We start from the raw sequence: 18876 nt of genomic DNA, 5'->3' as shown, positions 1-18876 counted from the left end.
TTTCTAGAATTACAGATTCTTAGAGTTTGACAGCATGTTAAAGTTCAGCTCCTTTAAATTCTCACCCAGTGCAGAAATTGCCCTTCATCAGTTTCAATGCCTCTGGCACATACCCAGCCTCCCCATTTTTAAGCAGCTCTAGTAATGAAGAAATTTTCCCTCACATTGGGCTGAAATCTGCCTCCTTGGAACCTCCACCAGAGATCATGTTAATGGAATTTTGACTTTTGTGCTTTAGTGAGAGCTGCCCATTTTGGAAATAGCAAATAAAAGGCACAGACATTTTTTGAATCCTTACGCAATGTGAAGTAACATATCTGTTAATTGAACAGTGAACTGAAAATAAGAATTGTTGGAAGCAACATTTTTCATTTTCTCCATCTGTAAATAGGGCGAATAATCAGAAGTTCAGCTATACTGTAAGTGATGCATGTAATATTTACTTTGTGGGCGGAATTATTTTTCAATTGGAAGTTTCTGAGAAGAAAGAGGGAATATATATTTTAAGCAACTTCTATTTTCCTATTTTTTTAATTTTAAAAACATTTAAAGAGCCTTTTTTAAACTCATCATCCCAAGCTTATCCTTCTAGCTTCCTGTATTATATAAATAAGTATTAAATAATTAAAATATAGTATATGTCTCATAAATATAGGTTTATCAGTAAGAACAGGTAACATTACCTACATTTAATGGAAACGTAGCTGTTTGATCCAATGTAAATTTCCCCAAGGCAAATCTTAAAATCTTTAAGTTTTAAAACTTAAAACCTTAAGGAAAACCCCAAGGGGTAAACAGAATACCACTTAAATGGGAAGAGAACAAGGGTCTAAGGTCTTCTAAGAGTCTAATAAAATTCAGCAAGAAATCAGAGACTTGACAAAACCATAACCTGCTATAAAAAGGACAAGTTGTGTTTTCATAGGACAGTCCTTCCAAAGGAGAACTTTCCAGACTTGATCTCAGATTTTGCATTAAACTGCTACTTGGTCACATTTTAGTATCTGTACCTCATTCTGATGCTGTGAAGCAAAAAGGTTCACATTCCTATTTTGCAAGGGAAGAAACCAAAGTAAAGTCAAACCTGATTCGTGCTGGACAATACTCAATTCTATATTGATACTGACGTTCCAACAATTGGGTTAGTTTGGTGCTAGCTGTGTTCTCCTTTCAGTGAAATTGTTCTCTTTGGTTAAATTCAATAGTTCCCTTAATAAAGACAATGGAAAACAAATATAGGCCTGTGGAGGAAAAGACTCAGCATTACTTAGGGCTAACAAATGCTGTTGTGGGCACTGTAATGCTTAATGTGCACGGCTTGCCTGAGGATTCTGTAATCTGGGCTCAACTGTAGCTGACAACACTATACTCACAGACAGACCACCGAGGCTGTTTTCGTCTTTGTCCTTCAAACACAGTGAGAATATCACAGGTTACATCATCTATGCCTTCAACACGTACTAGGGCAACTTAATGCAGTGCCAGTCATTCATAGGAAACACTTTTTGAGTGCCTAAGGTGAGGCTGAATAAAACCTGGTCCCTGGCTTCATAGAACTGGCGGCTGAGTGAGAGAGACAGACTAGCCGATCAATCATTTGCAGAGAAAGTAACAAGTTCTTTGCGGGAGCCAGGCAGTCAAGGGCAAACAAATCAGAGCGGGTAGTGGGAAAGGGCTTCTCAGAGGAGCTGACTTCTGAGCTGTCAGTAGCAGAACGTAACCATCTCTGACTTCAATTCCCAGCACTCAGGTGAGAAAGTACCTCCTTACCCTGCTTCTCTGAGTTCTTGACACGGTAACAGCCAGATGTAGTGCCTGTGCTCTAAGAGGAAGAGAAAGAGAGAAAAGAGGAAAGAGCAACGAGAAGGAGAGAGAAGGAGAAGGATGACGAGAGGGAGAAGGGAGGGGAGGAGAGAGAGAGAGAGAACAAGACGCAGAAACTGAAAGCCCCACTGTAGGCAGGTTCTGGAAGTTGCTAGACATGGCCAGGGGGATGAAGGGTGACACCCTGTGCCCCAGCAGTTTGCATCCTCAACGCGGGTGTAAAACCTAGTGTACGAACCACCCTTCCTCCTTGCCAGGCAATGGGACAGGGGGACATGGTCTCCTCCAACCCAAGGAGCTTGGGTCGAGCCAAGGCAGTGAGCTGCTGCCTTCCTCCCCCAGTGAGGGCAGCAAGATGAAGGCGCACATCCCTATGCTCTCCCACAAAGTGAGGCCACACGCGTATGCTAATTCCCCGAGGTAAGGTCTCCACACAGAGCGCACCACGCACCCCAGGCCTCCACCTTCCCAGAAGTGGAGCCCACGAGGATGCCGCTCTGCCTCCTTCGGGACCCCACTCCCCACCCCGGAACTCCGCTGAAGGTCAGGAAAAAAAGTGCGAGTGATTACCTCAGGCTGTCCTCCAGGGTCTCCTCGTCGGAAGAGAAGGTCCCATTGCTGACACTCGGGGGAGAGCGACCCTTGCGCCCTGCAGACGCCTCCCGGGCCGTCGACGTGCCTTTCTTTTTCCTTTTGCCAAACAACTTCTTCAAAGGCTGGAATTTGCTTCCCTTCTTCTTGTCTGCGGATTACAAGATAAACACACGCTGCAGTTTGACAGGGCTGCCCCTCTGAGCCTAGAGCGAATTACCACCGGGCTGCGAGCCGGGGCAAAGGGCGGCCCGGCTGTTGGAGCCAAGAGCCACCGGGCCGCGCGCCAGCACCGTCGTCGGGCAGCCGGTGCGCGCAGCAGCCGCAGCAGCGGGCGAGGCGGGCCCCGGGCATGGGTCCTCCGCAACCCCCCTCCCCCGCCCCCCGGGCTCTCGACAAGCGCCCGCGGGCACCACGAAGGGCTTCCAAGCTTCATGGTGGTCGGCAGGGCATCCCCTGCACGTGCCACACGAAGCTGCTGCCTGCTTTCTTTTAACAAAGCAGATGGCCAGGGCCCCTTTCCACGGAAGAAGCTGAGAAAAACACCTAAGTCAGACAGGTGGTTAAAAGATTTATATATCTGTGTATGTGACTTACATATATATATATCATCTCCCCTGAGAATCACTCTCTTTCAGCCTTTGTTAGGTAACAGAAGATAACTTCTAACTCTTGGCATAAGCTTTGTCCCCAATTCCCTCCATCCCCATATATTTCCAGTTTATTCCTCTTGTCTCCTTTTAAGATCTACTATGACGAGCCCCCAGAGGAGTTGCTATGCACATCTTTCCATATATTACTTGATCCAGTCAGGACCCAGGCTCACTGCCAGCACTTTCTACAGATATTTTAGGTACCTTTCAGTTCTGCTCCTTCAGATACAAATCCCTCCAAATTACTCCATTCCTACCCCAGAAAAGAAAGTGTAAATCACCCTCTACTAGGAGAAGTATCTTCTCAGATCTTTCCTTTTCTTTAAGAAGCTTAAAGAGTCATTTATCCAGTGGTCAATCTTTTTTTAAAAGTATTTAACCCTTACTATGCACGACTGCTCTAAGACCTTTACAGATATTAACTCAATTATCTTCAAAACAACCCTGGGAAGTAGATACTACTAACATCCCTATTTCACGGATGAGGAACCTGAGGCCCAGAGAGATGAAATTACCTGTCTGTGTCATGGGAAACATATCTTGGGAGCTGAAGTCAGGAGCTTTGAGGGAAAAGGAGAGATGAACACTCACAATGTGTATAGGAAAGTACTTGCACAAAACACACAGGTACGAGCCCCCAGCTGGGTATCAGAGCCCCCAGATCTCTGCTGGCCAGAGTCTACAGAGAGATCTGAGTATAAAAATGACATTAATGAGGTTCAAGGTAGTCATCTCTTTTCCTCTGGTGATCTGCAGCTCTGGCCTTACTAAGAGTTCACAGAAAATCTGACGTGAGGAAGAAACTACTTTGCTCTGAGCAGTGGCGTGAGACAGTGAGGAAGCAGAAAGTATAATCACCAATTACAAAAAGATAACAGTCTGGAATCCTTAGTATAAATACAAACACACCTTCAAACTTCATCAATCCCTGAAATAACATACTGTATCACCCTTAAAAGGAAAGGAGATTTACAACATAGCAGATGCCCCCATACATAAGGCATTGTGCTAGGCATGTAGTCCTCAGAGTTAAATTATTTAAAAGACAAGGAAATGTGCAATATAATTGAGATCATATCATTTAAAAATGGTAATAAAAAAACCCCAAAATTGGAGGGTTTATTTCAGAATGTCTGTATGTTTTCAGTGGTTATTTATTCAGGAGTATAGGCCAGATTTTCACAAAACCTACTTTTGGTTCCCATCGGTAAAATCTCCAAAGGCTAATATAAAAAATTATAATCAGTAGTTTTTGAAGACCACCACAGAATATTAGGGAAATGTTAGAAGAATTGATTCTATATAAAATGAGTAAATTTTAAAAATTTAAATTAAAAAAATTCTATAAGGTGCCTCAAGTATCATTACATTACTATAGAATTGGTCTTTGGCACTGCCTGATGAAATAAGTGAGTACTTTCTCTACAACTGTCCAAGGCTCAAAATACGTAAGTGACATCTGATTTCTAAGTTTGACAGCATCATAGTAAATGGTCAAACAGTAACTTATGCTACATTTCACTTATTTCTGAGGTAAAATTCTTCTTTTTTCCTTTTATATCATTTGCTTTTTTTCCCACTGTAGAAATACCTAACCCCAAATTCTCTAATCAGAAATATTCTAAAAGACCGTAGCAAAATTCTAAAAGTATCAGTTATGATAACATCATTACCTCCAGCCTGGGCCCACAGATCTAGCTTTTAAGCTAAGTAGAGAATTTTAGAATGTTAGAATTTATTGATGGGGGGGAAAAAAGTCATCCTTTTCTCTAAAATCAAGGTGGATTTGGTGGGGTTCAGTTGAGCTGGAACCAAGAGAGTTAACTGTAATTAAAGGCAAATTAAATTACAGTTTCTTGAATGGGTATTTAACTGATGGGTGACTTGGTCTACATGGTCAGCCAAGAAGGCTGATGAGGGCCTTTGTAATGCTCGGTGTCTTTTTTTTTTTTTAATTAGGGTATAATTGATTTACAATGTTGTGTTAGTTTCTGCTGTACAGCAAAGTGAATCTGCTATGCAAATACATATACCCACTCTTTTTAAGATTCTGTTCCCATATAGGCCATTGCAGAGTATTAAGTAGAGTTCCCTGTGCTATACAGTCGGTCCTTATTAGTTATCTGTTTTATATATAGTAGTGTGTATGTGTCAATCCCAATCTTCCAATTTATCCCTCCCCCCATTACCCCCTGGTAATCATAAGTTTATTTTCTACATCTTTAACTCTATTTCAGTTTTGTAGATAAGTTCATTTGTAGCCTTTTTTTTTACATTCCACATATAAGCGATATCATATGATATTTGTCTTTCTCTGACTTACTTCACTCAGTATGAGAATCTCTAGGTCCATCCATGTTGCTGCAAATGGCATTATTTTGTTCTTTTTTATGGCTGAGTAATGCCTCAGTCTTTTTTTTTTTTTTTTTTTTTGTCTGCGTTGGGTCTTTGTTGCTGCGTGTGGGCTTTTCTCTAGTTGCGGTGAGCAGGGGCTACTCTTCATTGCAGTGCGCAGGCTTCTCATTGCGGTGGCTTGTCCTGTTGCAGAGCACGGGCTCTAGGCGTGCAGGCTTCAATAGTTGTGGCGTGTGGGCTCAGTAGTTGTGGCTCGCAGGCTCTAGAGCTCAGGCTCAGTACTTGTGGTGCAGGGGCTTAGTTGTTCCGCGGCATGTGGGATCCTCCCGGACAAGGGCTTGAACCCATGTCCCCTGCATTAGCAGGCGGATTCTTAACCACTGTGCCACCAGGGAAGTCCTGCCACAAGTGTCTTGAATGGGGGCAGCCACCAGATAAAATATTTGCTGCACTGGTCATATTGGGGGGGCGGGGCAGAAAGTGAACAGACAGTCTAGGAGAGGACACCAGGGTATGGAAGCCTCAGCTCGGAGAACTTGGTGGGCTTCATGTGAGTACAGAATGGCCTCCTTCAGGTGACCTATCTGTAGAGCTGGTCGTTTGAGGACTGCTTGTAATCCAGGCAGCCTAGCACTTTGTGCTGCATGTTATATGGGCAATCACTTGGCATGAGCCCACACACATCATCCTGGAAGACGTGTCAAAGTCCAGATGTCAGACAGCGCCCTTCTCATAAATTACTTGGGAAAGGCTGCTTCATCAATGCCTTACTTATTACCCGGAAGGTAAAAGAACAGTAAAACCTACCTGAACTTCCATCCAACAAACAATCCTCTTACCATGAGAAAAAAAAAGATTCTAAGTCCTAAGAACACCAATCTTTCTTCGCAGGAGGAGTCAGAACACAGAAGCTTTTGTTAGAAGTCTGCTTCAAAGTCTTAGTGTTTGGTGACATCTCAGTTATAAAAAAAAAAAATTTCCCCCATTCTCATTTCCGAAATCAATTATACATTCCTGTCAGAAATATCTTTACATTTTAAATAAAATTTAGAACTTTATTTTTATGATTATTTTATTACTGACTGTGGCAATTAATTATTTTTCCAGGATTAACTTTAGAAAAAACTCAGTACCTGCAAAGAGGTCCACCCAACATTCGGACAGCAAACTGTGATTTAGCAACATTACTAGGGAATAAAATTTTATAAATCAGGGAAGGAGTTATACTCTCATTTACTTGATTCCCCAATTTTATTCTCAATGTTTAGGTCTAAGATCTTTTATAGCAAAAAAGCGAGTACTAAGAAGCAGCCCCGGTCTCCTCCGAGTCTCGCTCTTCTAGACCCCGCCTCGCCGCGCATTTAAGACGCCTCGTGGAAGCCGAAGCCGCACACCCCGCGTGGCCCCTCCGGACAGCCGGGCACCTCAGATGAGAAGTGCACCCAGGCCAGCGCCCGCAGCTCAGCCACCCGCAGCGGCTCCACCATCTGCCTTTGGCTCCCCTGCTGCTGCTTCCCAGCAGCCAGGTCTGATGGCCCAGATGGCAACCACTGCAGCCGGCGTGGCTGTGGGTTCTGCCATCGGCCACACTCTGGGTCATGCCCTCCCTGGTGGCTTCAGTGGAGGAAGTAATGCTGAGCCCTCAAGGCTTGACATCACTTACCAGGAGCCTCAGGGAACCCAGCCTGCACAGCAGCAGCAGAGTGGCCCATGCTTTTTTGAGGTGAAACAGTTTTTGGAGTGTGCCCAGAACCAGGGTGACCTTAAGCTGTGTGAAGTTTTCAGCGAGGTGCTGAAAACAGTGCAGATTGGCGAACAGGTTAGCTTCATTAAGAAGTTCCAATTGGAGGCATGAAAAATCATCTCTCATGACCACGTTGGTTTAGCATTAAAAATATAATTGATAGTGAAGATATAAAGTGTGAAGCCACCAGTTAAACCTCTCCTCGATCATTAATAGCTTTGTGCTTCAGGATTGCAGTGGAAGAGGGTATTCTCACCATATAGAAGCTCACGGAGATGGTATTGAGTTTGGGGCTGGGTGCGTGTTTGTGTGGCCTCTTAAACATGCTTTTGTTTGTGAATTAATTAGAATAAAGTGTTTTTCTTTCCAAAAAAAAGCAAGTACCTAAATTTTATGAAGCACTTGAAATTCTATGCTACAACTACCATTATGAAAACCTGAGCATGTGTCTGTACATAGCCACTCGATAAACTATTTTATGATCAGTTTATGATTTGGGGGCTGTAATAACTGTCTGTCTCCCCGGAATCAACTGGATTAAGTGCACTGTCATCAACAGCAGCTATTTTTCTTGACAAATAACGCCAATTGTCATTGTGAATATATTTGTACAGATGGGGCCTAAAAGATCAAAGCAATTTTCACAATGCAGTAAAACAGAACACTTCTGCAATGCTATTAATATTCCAAAATACAATGGTCATATAGAAGGAGTATGGCTTCGCAAAGTATTCTCTAACATTAAAGTATTTAGAATGGCATTTTAGAAGTTTACAACAGAAATTTACTTTTGTTGGGTGGTTGGGACAGCGGGGAGAGGAGGATAGGGAGAAGAAAAAAATGTTATTTCTACTAAATTTGTTTTTTTAATGACTGCAGCTCTAGTTAGGGGTTAAGTATGTAGGCCCCAGAGATGAGAGCAGTTGGCCTGAATCCTGATCCCATGTCTTACTAGCTATGAAACATCTGCTTACCAGCCTCTGTGGAAATTGACCATCTTAAAAGGTAAGATTGAGTTTATAGGAGAAAAAACAGTGGGTATCACATTTTCTTAATATTTCAGCATTTCTGTGCCATAATTTTTCACATGAAAGAACCTATATCTGCACATACACTGCTTCAGGGATCACAGTAATTTTCATTCTTTAAGTACTGAATTGAATTAATTTATTTTCATCATCCAATAATTACTTTAGGGAATTTGTTTTCATTTAAAAAAGTACTCACTATCCGTTATTTCATGGATATAATTACATACCATTTGATGGCTGCATCATCATAATTGCTAGTTTATATAGAAGATTCTAAAAATTAAAAATCACTGGGCAAGTCAAGCAAATCTGATTCATTTTCCATTTGTCATAAGAATGCACTTCTTACATTTTCATTTCTAAACCTAAAATAATAAAAGCATACAATTTCTCTGCATTGGATTTATATGCTACACTTCCAAATGAGAAACAGAATTTCCTCTCATAGTTCATATGGAGCATCATAAACGTCTTAGTCTGGAGTTTCTCAGAATGTGCTCTGTGGGTCAGTACCAGGTTCTTATCCAAAGACCAGTACATTTGAGAATCCACGTAAAACAAAGTTAAACATGCTTCTTTACTATGGGACCTTTCAGAGTCTTTAATATGCTGATATCATTATTGTGCTCCAGAAGAGCCGAGAATATGCAGTGCTGCCCAAACTTGACTTTCTGGACATCCATCATGACTAGTGTTCCTCTGAACACACTCGGGGAAACAATGTCTTCAGTATTTCTTTCAAATGTCTTCTAGTTTCTTTAGGTACCATATATATATATATATATTTTAAATTAATTAATTTATTTTATTTATGGCTGTGTTAGGTCTTCATTTCTCTGCGAGGGCTTTCTCCAGTTGTGGCAAGCGGGGGCCACTCTTCATCGCGGTGCGCGGGCCTCTCACTATCGCGGCCTCTCTTGTTGCGGAGCACAGGCTCCAGACGCGCAGGCTCAGTAATTGTGGCTCACGGGCCCAGTTGCTCTGCGGCATGTGGGATCTTCCCAGACCAGGGCTTGAACCCGTGTCCCCTGCATTGGCAGGCAGATTCTCAACCACTGCGCCACCAGGGAAGCCCTAGGTACCATATATTTTATACACACTAAATTCCTCCCCTAAATTCCGGAGCACACTGCCCAGTAAACATGAGTTTACATTACTAGAGTGTACATCTAGCAATCTTTTTTAACTGAACAGTTTCTTCTTTAAAGTATTCTGATGTTCCAGGGCTAAGAAAAGCACTGCAAAATTCCTCTTAAATTAGTAAAATTATAGGATTCAGGCAACTGCTGTGTACCATGTCCTAACACGATGCCTCACACTAAACAGACTCTCAGTATACAGATGGACTGTTCCCTATTCCCTTAGAGCTAGACATGCTTTAGAAATCAGAAGTTTTCAGATTGTAGAGAGGGATATTTAAACCCCAGTGGGGTCTGTGACAGCACTTTACAATCAAATGCAGTGTTTCTGGAAAACATTTATATTCACCTTACTTTTTGCCAACAAATGAATTTGCGCCAAACTTACAAAGAACCTTTGGGAGTTTGAAAGTATGGATAAAGGGTGGTGATCTCTTTAGGCAGCACCATCAGCTCGGTAATCACACTTGTTCTGAAAATGCAAGTTTGTTCCAATGTGATTGACATATGTTATCCCATCCACGAGAAACACTGAGTGCGGAAAACTGCACTCAGCTGAATTGAGGTGTGTAGGAACACACAAACCCCACACACACATACACCTCAAATGTCTACCAGTTCCCGCAGATTGCCACCTGTGTTATGAGATAAACCCACGCACATGTGGTATTACAGCTTTCTGTCCAATTTTGGAAAAAACCCCCTTCCACAGCCTCACGATAGCTCACAAGTTGCAGCCGTCCGATGCTCTAGTCCACGAGAAAACTTCGTCTTTTTCAAGGTAAAGTACCATATATATTGGAGTATTGTTTTATTTCATTATCATTTAACATGTGTAAAACTGTGCTACAATTTTTATTAGGTGCCTACCCTTTTAAATAAGTCACTTACAATTTTTTGTGTTGTGCTGCTATCCCATTTTCCCATTAGCCCTTGGTTTTCACTTTGTGATTCTGCATAGCTCATTGATTTTCAGCAATACCTATGTCATGTTATAGCAAAATTGACTGCACATGCTAAGCAGAACCTACCGAAGTAGGTTTGTACTGTACTTACTAGGTCTAAGCAAGGACCAATCGTTTCTTTGGCCCTTTGTTTCTCCAAACCACATTAATTTTTCATTTTTCTGGTTTTTCCCATTGGACTATCTCAGAACCCCCTTTTACATGTTTCACAACAATTCACAAGAGAAACCAAATAATATTGAGAAGAGTAACAGAGGCAGATACGATTTTTCATGTGAAGTCTCAGTGTTTGGCCACATTTCTCCCGCATACTATAAGACGTGTGGGTGGTGGTTCTTTTCACTGCCAATTTCTGCCACTTGAGTTTCAGAGGGTGCTGTGAATCAACGCCCGACTCTGAGAGGAGAATACTGGCAGGGGGAGCTGCCTGATACCTTGCCCTGCATATTTAGTGCAGCAGCCAAGTACCTCAACAAATGATACCTCTACACGAGGGCTGAACACCTTAAATTCATTTCAATTCAACACATACTATTGAACACCCAACACCTGTGGGATCGGTGCGGTGCCCAGCTGGCAGCACTAATGGGTAAAACAAAAGCTTTAGGGATATCTGAGGCTGTATCAGTCAGGGTTTAATCAGAGAAACAGAACCAGCAGGAGGTGTTTTTGCACGGGCATGTGTGCATGTGCATGAGTATGTGCATGTGTGTGTGTGTTTGTGTGTGTGTGTGTGTGTAAAATACATTAGAGATTTATTGCAAGAAATTGGCTTATGCCAGGTGGAGGCTGGCTAAGCAAGTTTGAAACCCACAGGGCAAGTCCTCAGGGAGGGCAGGCTGGAATTTGCTGCTGGTTCCCAGGTGGAATTTCTTCTCCCAGGGAAGCCTCAGTCCTGTTTTTAAGGCTTTTCAATTTATAGACTCAGGTCCACCCAGATTATGCTGTATAATCTCCCTTGCTTAAAGTCAACTGATTATGGACTTTAATTACATACAAAACATCTGCACAGCAACAGCTCAATGAAACAATATTTGTGTTTGATTAAATAACTAGGGAGTACAGCCTAGTCCAGCTGATGCAGCAAAATGATCACACCCCACCCTCTGTCAACTTGGCACTTGTGCTCAGCTTCTCAAACCACGCTTCATTTCCACATAAAGCCAATAACAAAGTCACACTTCCACTGACATGACACAACTATCCTACGTACATCAGAAAACACACTAACCCGTTCCCCAGAAGAAGATGTGAAGTGCCTGGGTGATCCTCACACTTCTCCTGTAACTTATAAACTGACACAGAGTTATTATTAATACATCTTATGTTAGATGATAAGGAGATAAGAAAAACATATTTGGTTAATATATATACAAACATATTCATAACAAAATAAGGAAGAAATACTCATAGCTATCATGGGTTGTTTCTGCAATGGTCATGTGGTTGTACCTGGTCTTTATAGCTATCTTCTTCCACTACCCATTCCACATTCCTTTTGCGCTCGGCAAGGACCTCAGCTGGTTGTGGTTCTTTGCCTGGTGAGTTGACTCAAACCTGCATTCCTGAAGACCTTGGTCCATTAGCTGTCCTGAACTGGGTTGTTGTAGTTTTTGGTTACCGCACAGGACATGGGAATGCTAGTCTGCCATAAGGGACCTCCTCTATTCCAGATAAACTCTTCCTTACCTCCATTATATAGTAGCAGCAATTTCCCCTTGGTAATCAGAATCAATCACTCCAGCTCATACAGCAACCCTCTTCCTTGCCTGTTGATTGAGAGGCATGAGGAGCCCAAAGGAGCCATGTGAGAGTCTCAACAACTAGTTCAGTGGAATCATTGTTGTGTCTCCTAGTGGAAGCACTCCACCTATTAGAACTAAGAACTCTAGACAAGCAGAACCTAAGGTCAAGGGGACAGAAAGAAAAATTTTCCTACTGGATCACTAGGGGTAAAAGAAAATGGAGTCACTCCCATTTCCACCCGCTGATTCCTGGACCAATAAGCCTGGCTATGAGAGAAACAGCACCATATACTGGATACTGACTTAGGACATATACTGCGTCCGAGAGGACATTGTCCCAGCCCCACGAAGTATTGCCACCTCACTGGCACTGTAACTGAGTCTTCTAAAGGCCGTCCCACCACTATATCAAGCCAGCTGCTACAGGATGATGGGGAACATGGCAAGACTAGTGAATTCCATGAGCATGGGCCTATCAAGTTCCTTGATCAGAAGTGATGCCATGTGACCTACCATTACAGTAGATGAGATAGTATGTAACCACACGGATGATAGTTTTGACAGAAGCACTGCATGCAGAGGAGGCAAAGCTGTATCCAGAATGTCTGTTCTAGTAAGAACAAAGTGCTGCTCCTTCCATGATGGAAGGAGTCCAATTTAATGAACTTGTACCAGGTAGCTAGATGATTACCCCAGGGAATGATGTCATACTGGGGACTCAGTGTTGGTTTCTGGCCCTGGTGAGTGGAAGTCAATAATGCTGCTGAGCTCATCCACATCCTCCATCTCTGACACCATGGCCATTTTGTTCATGAGCCCATTGGGCAATGACAGGGGTGGTTGGGAAAAGAGGCTGCCAGGTATCCATAGAATGGGTCATCCTATCCCTTGACTATTAAAATCCCCCTCAGGTCACTCTTTGGAGAGCATCTACATGAGTCACAAATAGCTTTTTTTTTTTACCTTTTTATTTTATATTGGAGTATAGTTGATTAACAATGTTGTATTAGTTTCAGGTGTAAGTGATATCATACGATATTTCTCTTTCTCTGTCTGCTTACTTCACTCAGTATGACAATCTCTAGGTTCACCCATGTTGCTGCAAATGGCATTATTTTATTCTTTTTAATGGCTGAGTAATATTCCATTGTACATATGTACCACATCTTCTTTATCCATTCCTCTGTCGATGGATATTTAGGTTGCTTCCATGTCTTGGCTATTGTAAACAGTGCTGCAATGAACACTGGGCTGTATGTATCCTTTCAGACCATGTTTTTCTCTGGATATATGCGCAGGAGTGGGATTGCAGGATCATATGGTAGCTCTATTTTTAGTTTTTTAAGGAACCTCCATACTGTTCTCCATAGTGGCTGTATCAATTTACATTCCCACCAACAGTGCAAGAGGGTTCCCTTTTCTCCACACCCTCTCCAGCATTTTTTGTTTGTGGATTTTTTGATGATGGCCATTTTGACCAGTGTGAGGTGATATCTCATTGTAGTTTTGATTTACATTTCTCTAATAATTAGTGATGTTGAACATCTTTTCATGTCTTCTTTGGAGAAATGTCTATTTAGGTCTTCTGCCAATTTTTTGACTGGGTTGTTTGTTTTGATATTAAGCCGCATGAGCTGTTTGTAAATTTTGGAGACTAATCCCTTGTCGGTCACATCATTTGCAAATATTTTTCTCCCAATCTGTGAGCTGTCTTATCATTTTGTTTATGGTTCCCTTTGCTGTGCAAAAGCTTTGAGCTTAATTAGGTCCCATTTGTTTATTTTTGTTTTTATTTCCATTACTCTGGGAGATGGACAGAAAAAGATATTGCTGAGATTTATGTCAGAGAGTGTTCTGCCTATGTTTTCCTCTAAGAGTTTTATAGTGTCCGGTCTCACATTTAGGTCTTTAATCCATTGTGAGCTTATTTTTGTGTGTGGTGTTAAAGAATGTTCTAATTTCATTTTTTTAACATGTAGCTGTCTGGTTTTCCCAGCACCATTTATTGAAGAGACTGTCTTTCCACCATTGTATAGTCTTGCCTTGAGACACAAATATCTTAAAATCCTTTGCCCATTCAGGGAGGTCTATCAACATACTTCTTGCCCAGATCTCTCTGTCACCAATTTTCCAATCATATTCCTTCCAAGTCCCTGACCATCCTGCCGAACCACTGGCCACAACCTATGAATTGTTATAGACTTATACCTTTGGCCATTTCTCCTTACAAAAAAACAATCAGATGCGCTGACTGACATTCTACCCACTGGAAGGATTTCCCTTCCCCACTGTCCTTCAGGGCTGCCCTAGGATGGGGCTAGAGCATTACAGCTTTCAAGTGGTACCTGAATATCATGCAAAACCATCAATAATGAGCCCCAATTTTTCTCTTCCTCAGTCAACTGGTCATAGGGAACTCCCCATGAGGCCATAGGTGCAAGCTGGGAGAGAGAAGGCAGTGAGCAGGGCTGGGGACCATGGGCACTTGAGCCACTTCTTCATATAATTTACTTGTGCCTTCAGGGCCTGCTTGAACCTGATTTAGTATATAGCACTTCCTTTTGATGATGGAGTGCTGCCATGCATGCCCAGCTTTATGGCTTGGTGGGTCAGACAACACCCAGGTCATAAAGGGCAACTCAGGTCACACGGTAACTTGGTGGGCCGTGGTTAAGCGTTGAGTCTCTGCTAACACCCATGGGCAAGCCAAAAGCTGTTTCTCAAAAGGACAGAGTTATCTACAGAGGATGGTAGGGTTTTGCTCCAAAATCCTAAGGGTGTGTGCTGTGATTCACCTATAGGGACCACCAAAGGCTCCAAACACCATTCCTATCTGCCACTTAGACTTCAAGCAGCCCTGCATCTACTGGATCATATGGCCCAAAGGGCAGAGCAGCTTGCGTGGCAGCCTGGACCTGTCACAGAACCTTCTCTTGTTCTAGGCCCTACTCAAATGAACAGCTTTCGGGTCCCTTGGTAAATGGGCCCGAGACCCAGGTGAGGAATATGTTGCCTCCAGCATCCAAAGAAGCCAACTGGGTCCTGGACCTCTTGCTGGTGGTGGGAGGGGCCAGATGCAACAACTTATCCCTCGCCTTAAAAGGGATATATGACATGCCCCAGGCCACTGACCTCTAGAAATTGTATTAATATTAAAATCCCCTGAATTTCAGTGGGATTTATTTCCCATCCTCTGGGCATGAAAAGGTTTTACCAATACGTCTAGAGTAATTGGTCTCTTCTGCTTACCATGTCCAATCATCATGTTTGCAAGGTTGTAGCCTCTGTGATATTATTATGTGTCACTTATTTCTTTAAAAAAAAAAGATTTTTAAAAGATTCAGTGGTCTCAGTTTGCTATTCTTTCAATATTGAACTGTTAACAGTTCAAGTTCAAAATCTTTATGTCTTTACATTGGTACCTTCATTAAAGTGAGAGCTGGGTGGTACTGATAAACCAGAAAAGGGCCCTAAAGAATGTAATGCTTACTGAGGATTGATGAGTGGAGGATATTTAGTAACTCGTGTGACTATAATGGGTTTAACTGGAAATGACCTAAGTGGTTAGACAGCTGAAAATTCTGAGGAAAAACTGTAGTAATTATTGATAATACAGAGATTCAATTAAGATTAGTCAAATAATTAGTTACAGATTTCAGAATGACTTGATTGACTAATAATTTTTTAAAATATTTATTTATTTGGTTGCTTGGGGTCTTTAGGTGCGGCATGTGGGATTTTCATTGCGACATGCAGGATCTTTAGTTGCAGCATGCGGGATCTAGTTCCCTGACCAGGGATCAAACCTGGGCCCCCTGCATCGGGCACGTGGAGTCTTAACCACTGACCACGAGGGAAGTCCCTGACTAATAATTTTTTAAACTTAAGGGCAGGTGCAGTTTTAGTCCCCACAGGATAAAAGGTGACTTGAGGGTCAAATTCTCAAACCTTGCCTGAGTATGTAAAATTCTTAGAGATGTACGACAGAAGCCACTAGGTTCTACTATGTGAGCATCAATTCTTGATAAATTTAGCAGGAATTCTCGATGGTACTAGTGGGAAATGAACCAAGGTCAAAGTGACATTCATGGGTCTTGGAGCCACTGGGCAAAGTGCTTGTTGCTTACTGAGTCGATGACCTGTGAAATACAGACCCAAGTGGTAGCAGAATGAAACCGCTAGTGTTCAAATGGTCTAGGAAAGGAATACAACCTCACCTGGTCCTCTGTGCCTACCTATGGGTAGAGCTACTCTGATATCGTTTCTGAAAACAGAAAAAAATACTGTTTTAAAAGATTTTCAAATGAAACGATATAGTCTGTCTCAGTACTCCAGGTTGGGTCAGACAGTCTGGTCAGGCTAGTCTTCTTTGATCCGAACGCCATTCTTTTGCACTAATACCAAGTTTCTTTCTTTTGGCTCCTTACTCTGTTCTCACTGGAGAGCACTCTGTGGGGATGAGGCAGTCCCTTGAGAATCACTGCCCTCCCACCAGGTTTCTCATGCCCAGACTAAATCTTGGACAATAGCTCAGACAGGTAATAGATTCACTCTGGCAATGTCCTATTCTGGAGAGACAAAGAAGACACAACCACTATCTGTTTTGTAGAACCTTTCCATTAATTCATGCACCAGATACTGGTAGAATAAATGACAACCTAATTCTGAGATTCCAAGGGTCAGTGATTTAAATTAACACCCATATCTTGGATGTGTTACCTCTTTGACTAGTAACCACTGGGTTCATGTGATGTGGAATCAGGGGAAAAAACCCAAAGCTGTCCTTTGCCTTGTATGGTTGGGAATCATTTTTGTGAGGTAATCTAGGTTCTGTGGTGACAAGTGTCTTAGAAATGCAAATATTTGCCACACAACTCACTGTCCAAAGCCTTCAAGGAGAGTCACAGGAGCTCTACAACAAACATCAGGAAACCTCACAAAGGTCACTCCTGAACCACAAACATTATGGCTTTAATTTTATTACCTAAATGCAGCCCTCTGGGCAAATATCTCTGCTTTTTGGGTTGTCTGTTTAGCATCACCAAGTCCAACAGTCGCTAAAACTGTGATTTGTGTGTACTATTTCTCAACAATAAAGAGAGATGCTCTTCATCTCAACAGGTCACGTGAATGTGGGGAAACAAGCCCCGGAATCTTGAAGATCTGGGTTTATTTAGTCACCGCTACCATTTTCTTGCTTCTTGGGACCTCAGTTTCCACATCTGTAAAATAAAGAGACTAAACTATATACTATCTAAAGTCCCTCCCTGTTCTAAAATTCTATGAACCATTTCTTTAAAAAGTTAGGGAAGTTTAGAATGTATTCTGGCTCATAAAACCTGTAATTCTTTTCATAAATTATCTATTAATTATATTCATTATATTTTCTCCACCCCTGGTTTGTCTCCTAATTACACTTGTTTTGCTACATCACGCTTATTTTGCAACATTAAGGACCTTCAGGGTTTGGAAGAGGCAATATCATAGTCTGCAAGTTGGCAAAGAGAGCCAAGTCATTCCATTTCTTTGTGTCAGAATCCAGGTTCCCAGTCCTAGGAATGACAGTGCTGACAGAGAAGGAATAGTGCCACAATCCTAGAACCTGAATCCCCAAACCTCATCACCCAACTGCCTTCCTGGGTCGGACTCAGTGAGAAAAGGGACTACTATGAGCCTCAACTCTGGGCAAAACATGTGGACCTGCCTTCAGACACACTTCTAAGATATCAGGGATTACATTAGCCACTCAGGGTTCTTTTTAAGTTCTGAAGGGCAAAGCCAGATGGGTCCCAGGCAATCTCAGATTTATGGGTCAATGATACAAATGGAGACAGCTTTAGTCGGTGACCAATTCTGCCCCAGTATATTCAGATTTTGCCAGCCTTGCATTTGCCTGTCTGTTTTTCTCAGTTGTATATTAAGGAATGTACACCCTATCTGGATTCTCACTCTACCTAATAATCCCACAACTTTATGCCCTGTCTACCAAACTCAGTCCATCTATGGAGAAGCAGTGTTATTCTGTCTAGCACAGGTCAGCGCTACCTCTGCAAGAGCCCTGTTTCCATGGTGATCAGTGCAGATCTGGGATGATGACTAATCAACAAATATTGACTGCAGTCCTGGGTACAGAGCACTGAGCTGGCATTGGCATATCACAGGAATTCTTGAGTTCCTGACACCAGCTAATACTCAAAATTTAGGAGGAGAATAATTTGTTTTTCAAAAGTCACAAAGTTTTCAAGATTCTGGCCTCCTATGAGAAAAAGTTGGAGTCCTGCTAGGGGATAACCCCCTGATAGCAGTTGATAGGGTTTTCTCTATCCAACGATCCAAAGGTTTTAGTGGTAGTGGCGACGGCAGTATATGTGTGTACTGGGGGTGAGCCGAAAAGAAGATGTAAAGTCTTCCCTCGAGGGCTTGTAAAGCCAGGGAGGTTTGGTCTAAGGGGAATCCTAAGGCCAGTGTCCTTCAAATAGTGGGTGACAGCCCATTTAGTAGACCCTGCAATCAATTTAGTGGGATTTAGAATGCTTTAAAACTCAGTAGAAAAGAAAAGAAAAGAAGAGAAGAGAGTGGAGTAGAATACAAAACAGGGTGAGTACAATTTCATGAAACTTATGTTTCTAGTTTATATATGTGTGTTTATGTCTATGGGTATTTATGACTTTATACACACATATGTTCTGATATAAGATATATTTCTTGCTCTAGATGAAGTCATAAATACTTGAGAAATGCCAATAAAAAAATTAACACACTTCCCAGTAAGCTAGGCATGCATTTCAATGCAAGAGTCAACAACTATTTATCGACACAAGCCATTGCA

At 42.2% G+C, this 18876-nt stretch overlaps 2 protein-coding genes across 3 annotated transcripts in view; one reads left to right on the top strand and one right to left on the bottom strand.

Moving 5' to 3' along the window:
- CRACD (capping protein inhibiting regulator of actin dynamics) overlaps nt 1–18876 on the bottom strand; it is a 278237-nt gene that overhangs the window by 56577 nt on the left and 202784 nt on the right. For both annotated transcript variants that reach the window (XM_061192325.1, XM_061192326.1), the window contains exon 3: nt 2395–2566. The gene's annotated coding sequence lies outside the window, so the exon portion shown is untranslated. The remainder of the gene's footprint in view (nt 1–2394; nt 2567–18876) is intronic.
- LOC133092164 (coiled-coil-helix-coiled-coil-helix domain-containing protein 2-like) lies at nt 6853–7365 on the top strand. The gene has a single exon (XM_061191400.1). The coding sequence runs from the start codon at nt 6853–6855 to the stop codon at nt 7276–7278; it is 426 nt and encodes a 141-aa protein (XP_061047383.1). The 3' UTR covers nt 7279–7365.

Source organism: Eubalaena glacialis, chromosome 5, assembly GCF_028564815.1.
Source record: "Eubalaena glacialis isolate mEubGla1 chromosome 5, mEubGla1.1.hap2.+ XY, whole genome shotgun sequence".
Classification (NCBI taxonomy): domain Eukaryota; kingdom Metazoa; phylum Chordata; class Mammalia; order Artiodactyla; family Balaenidae; genus Eubalaena; species Eubalaena glacialis.
This window is presented reverse-complemented; position numbering and strand designations above follow the sequence as displayed.

Coding starts and splice junctions, on each gene's coding strand:
- LOC133092164 (XM_061191400.1), top strand. CDS start 6,853: ATGAGAAGTGCACCCAGGCCAGCGCCCGCAGCTCAGCCACCCGCAGCG.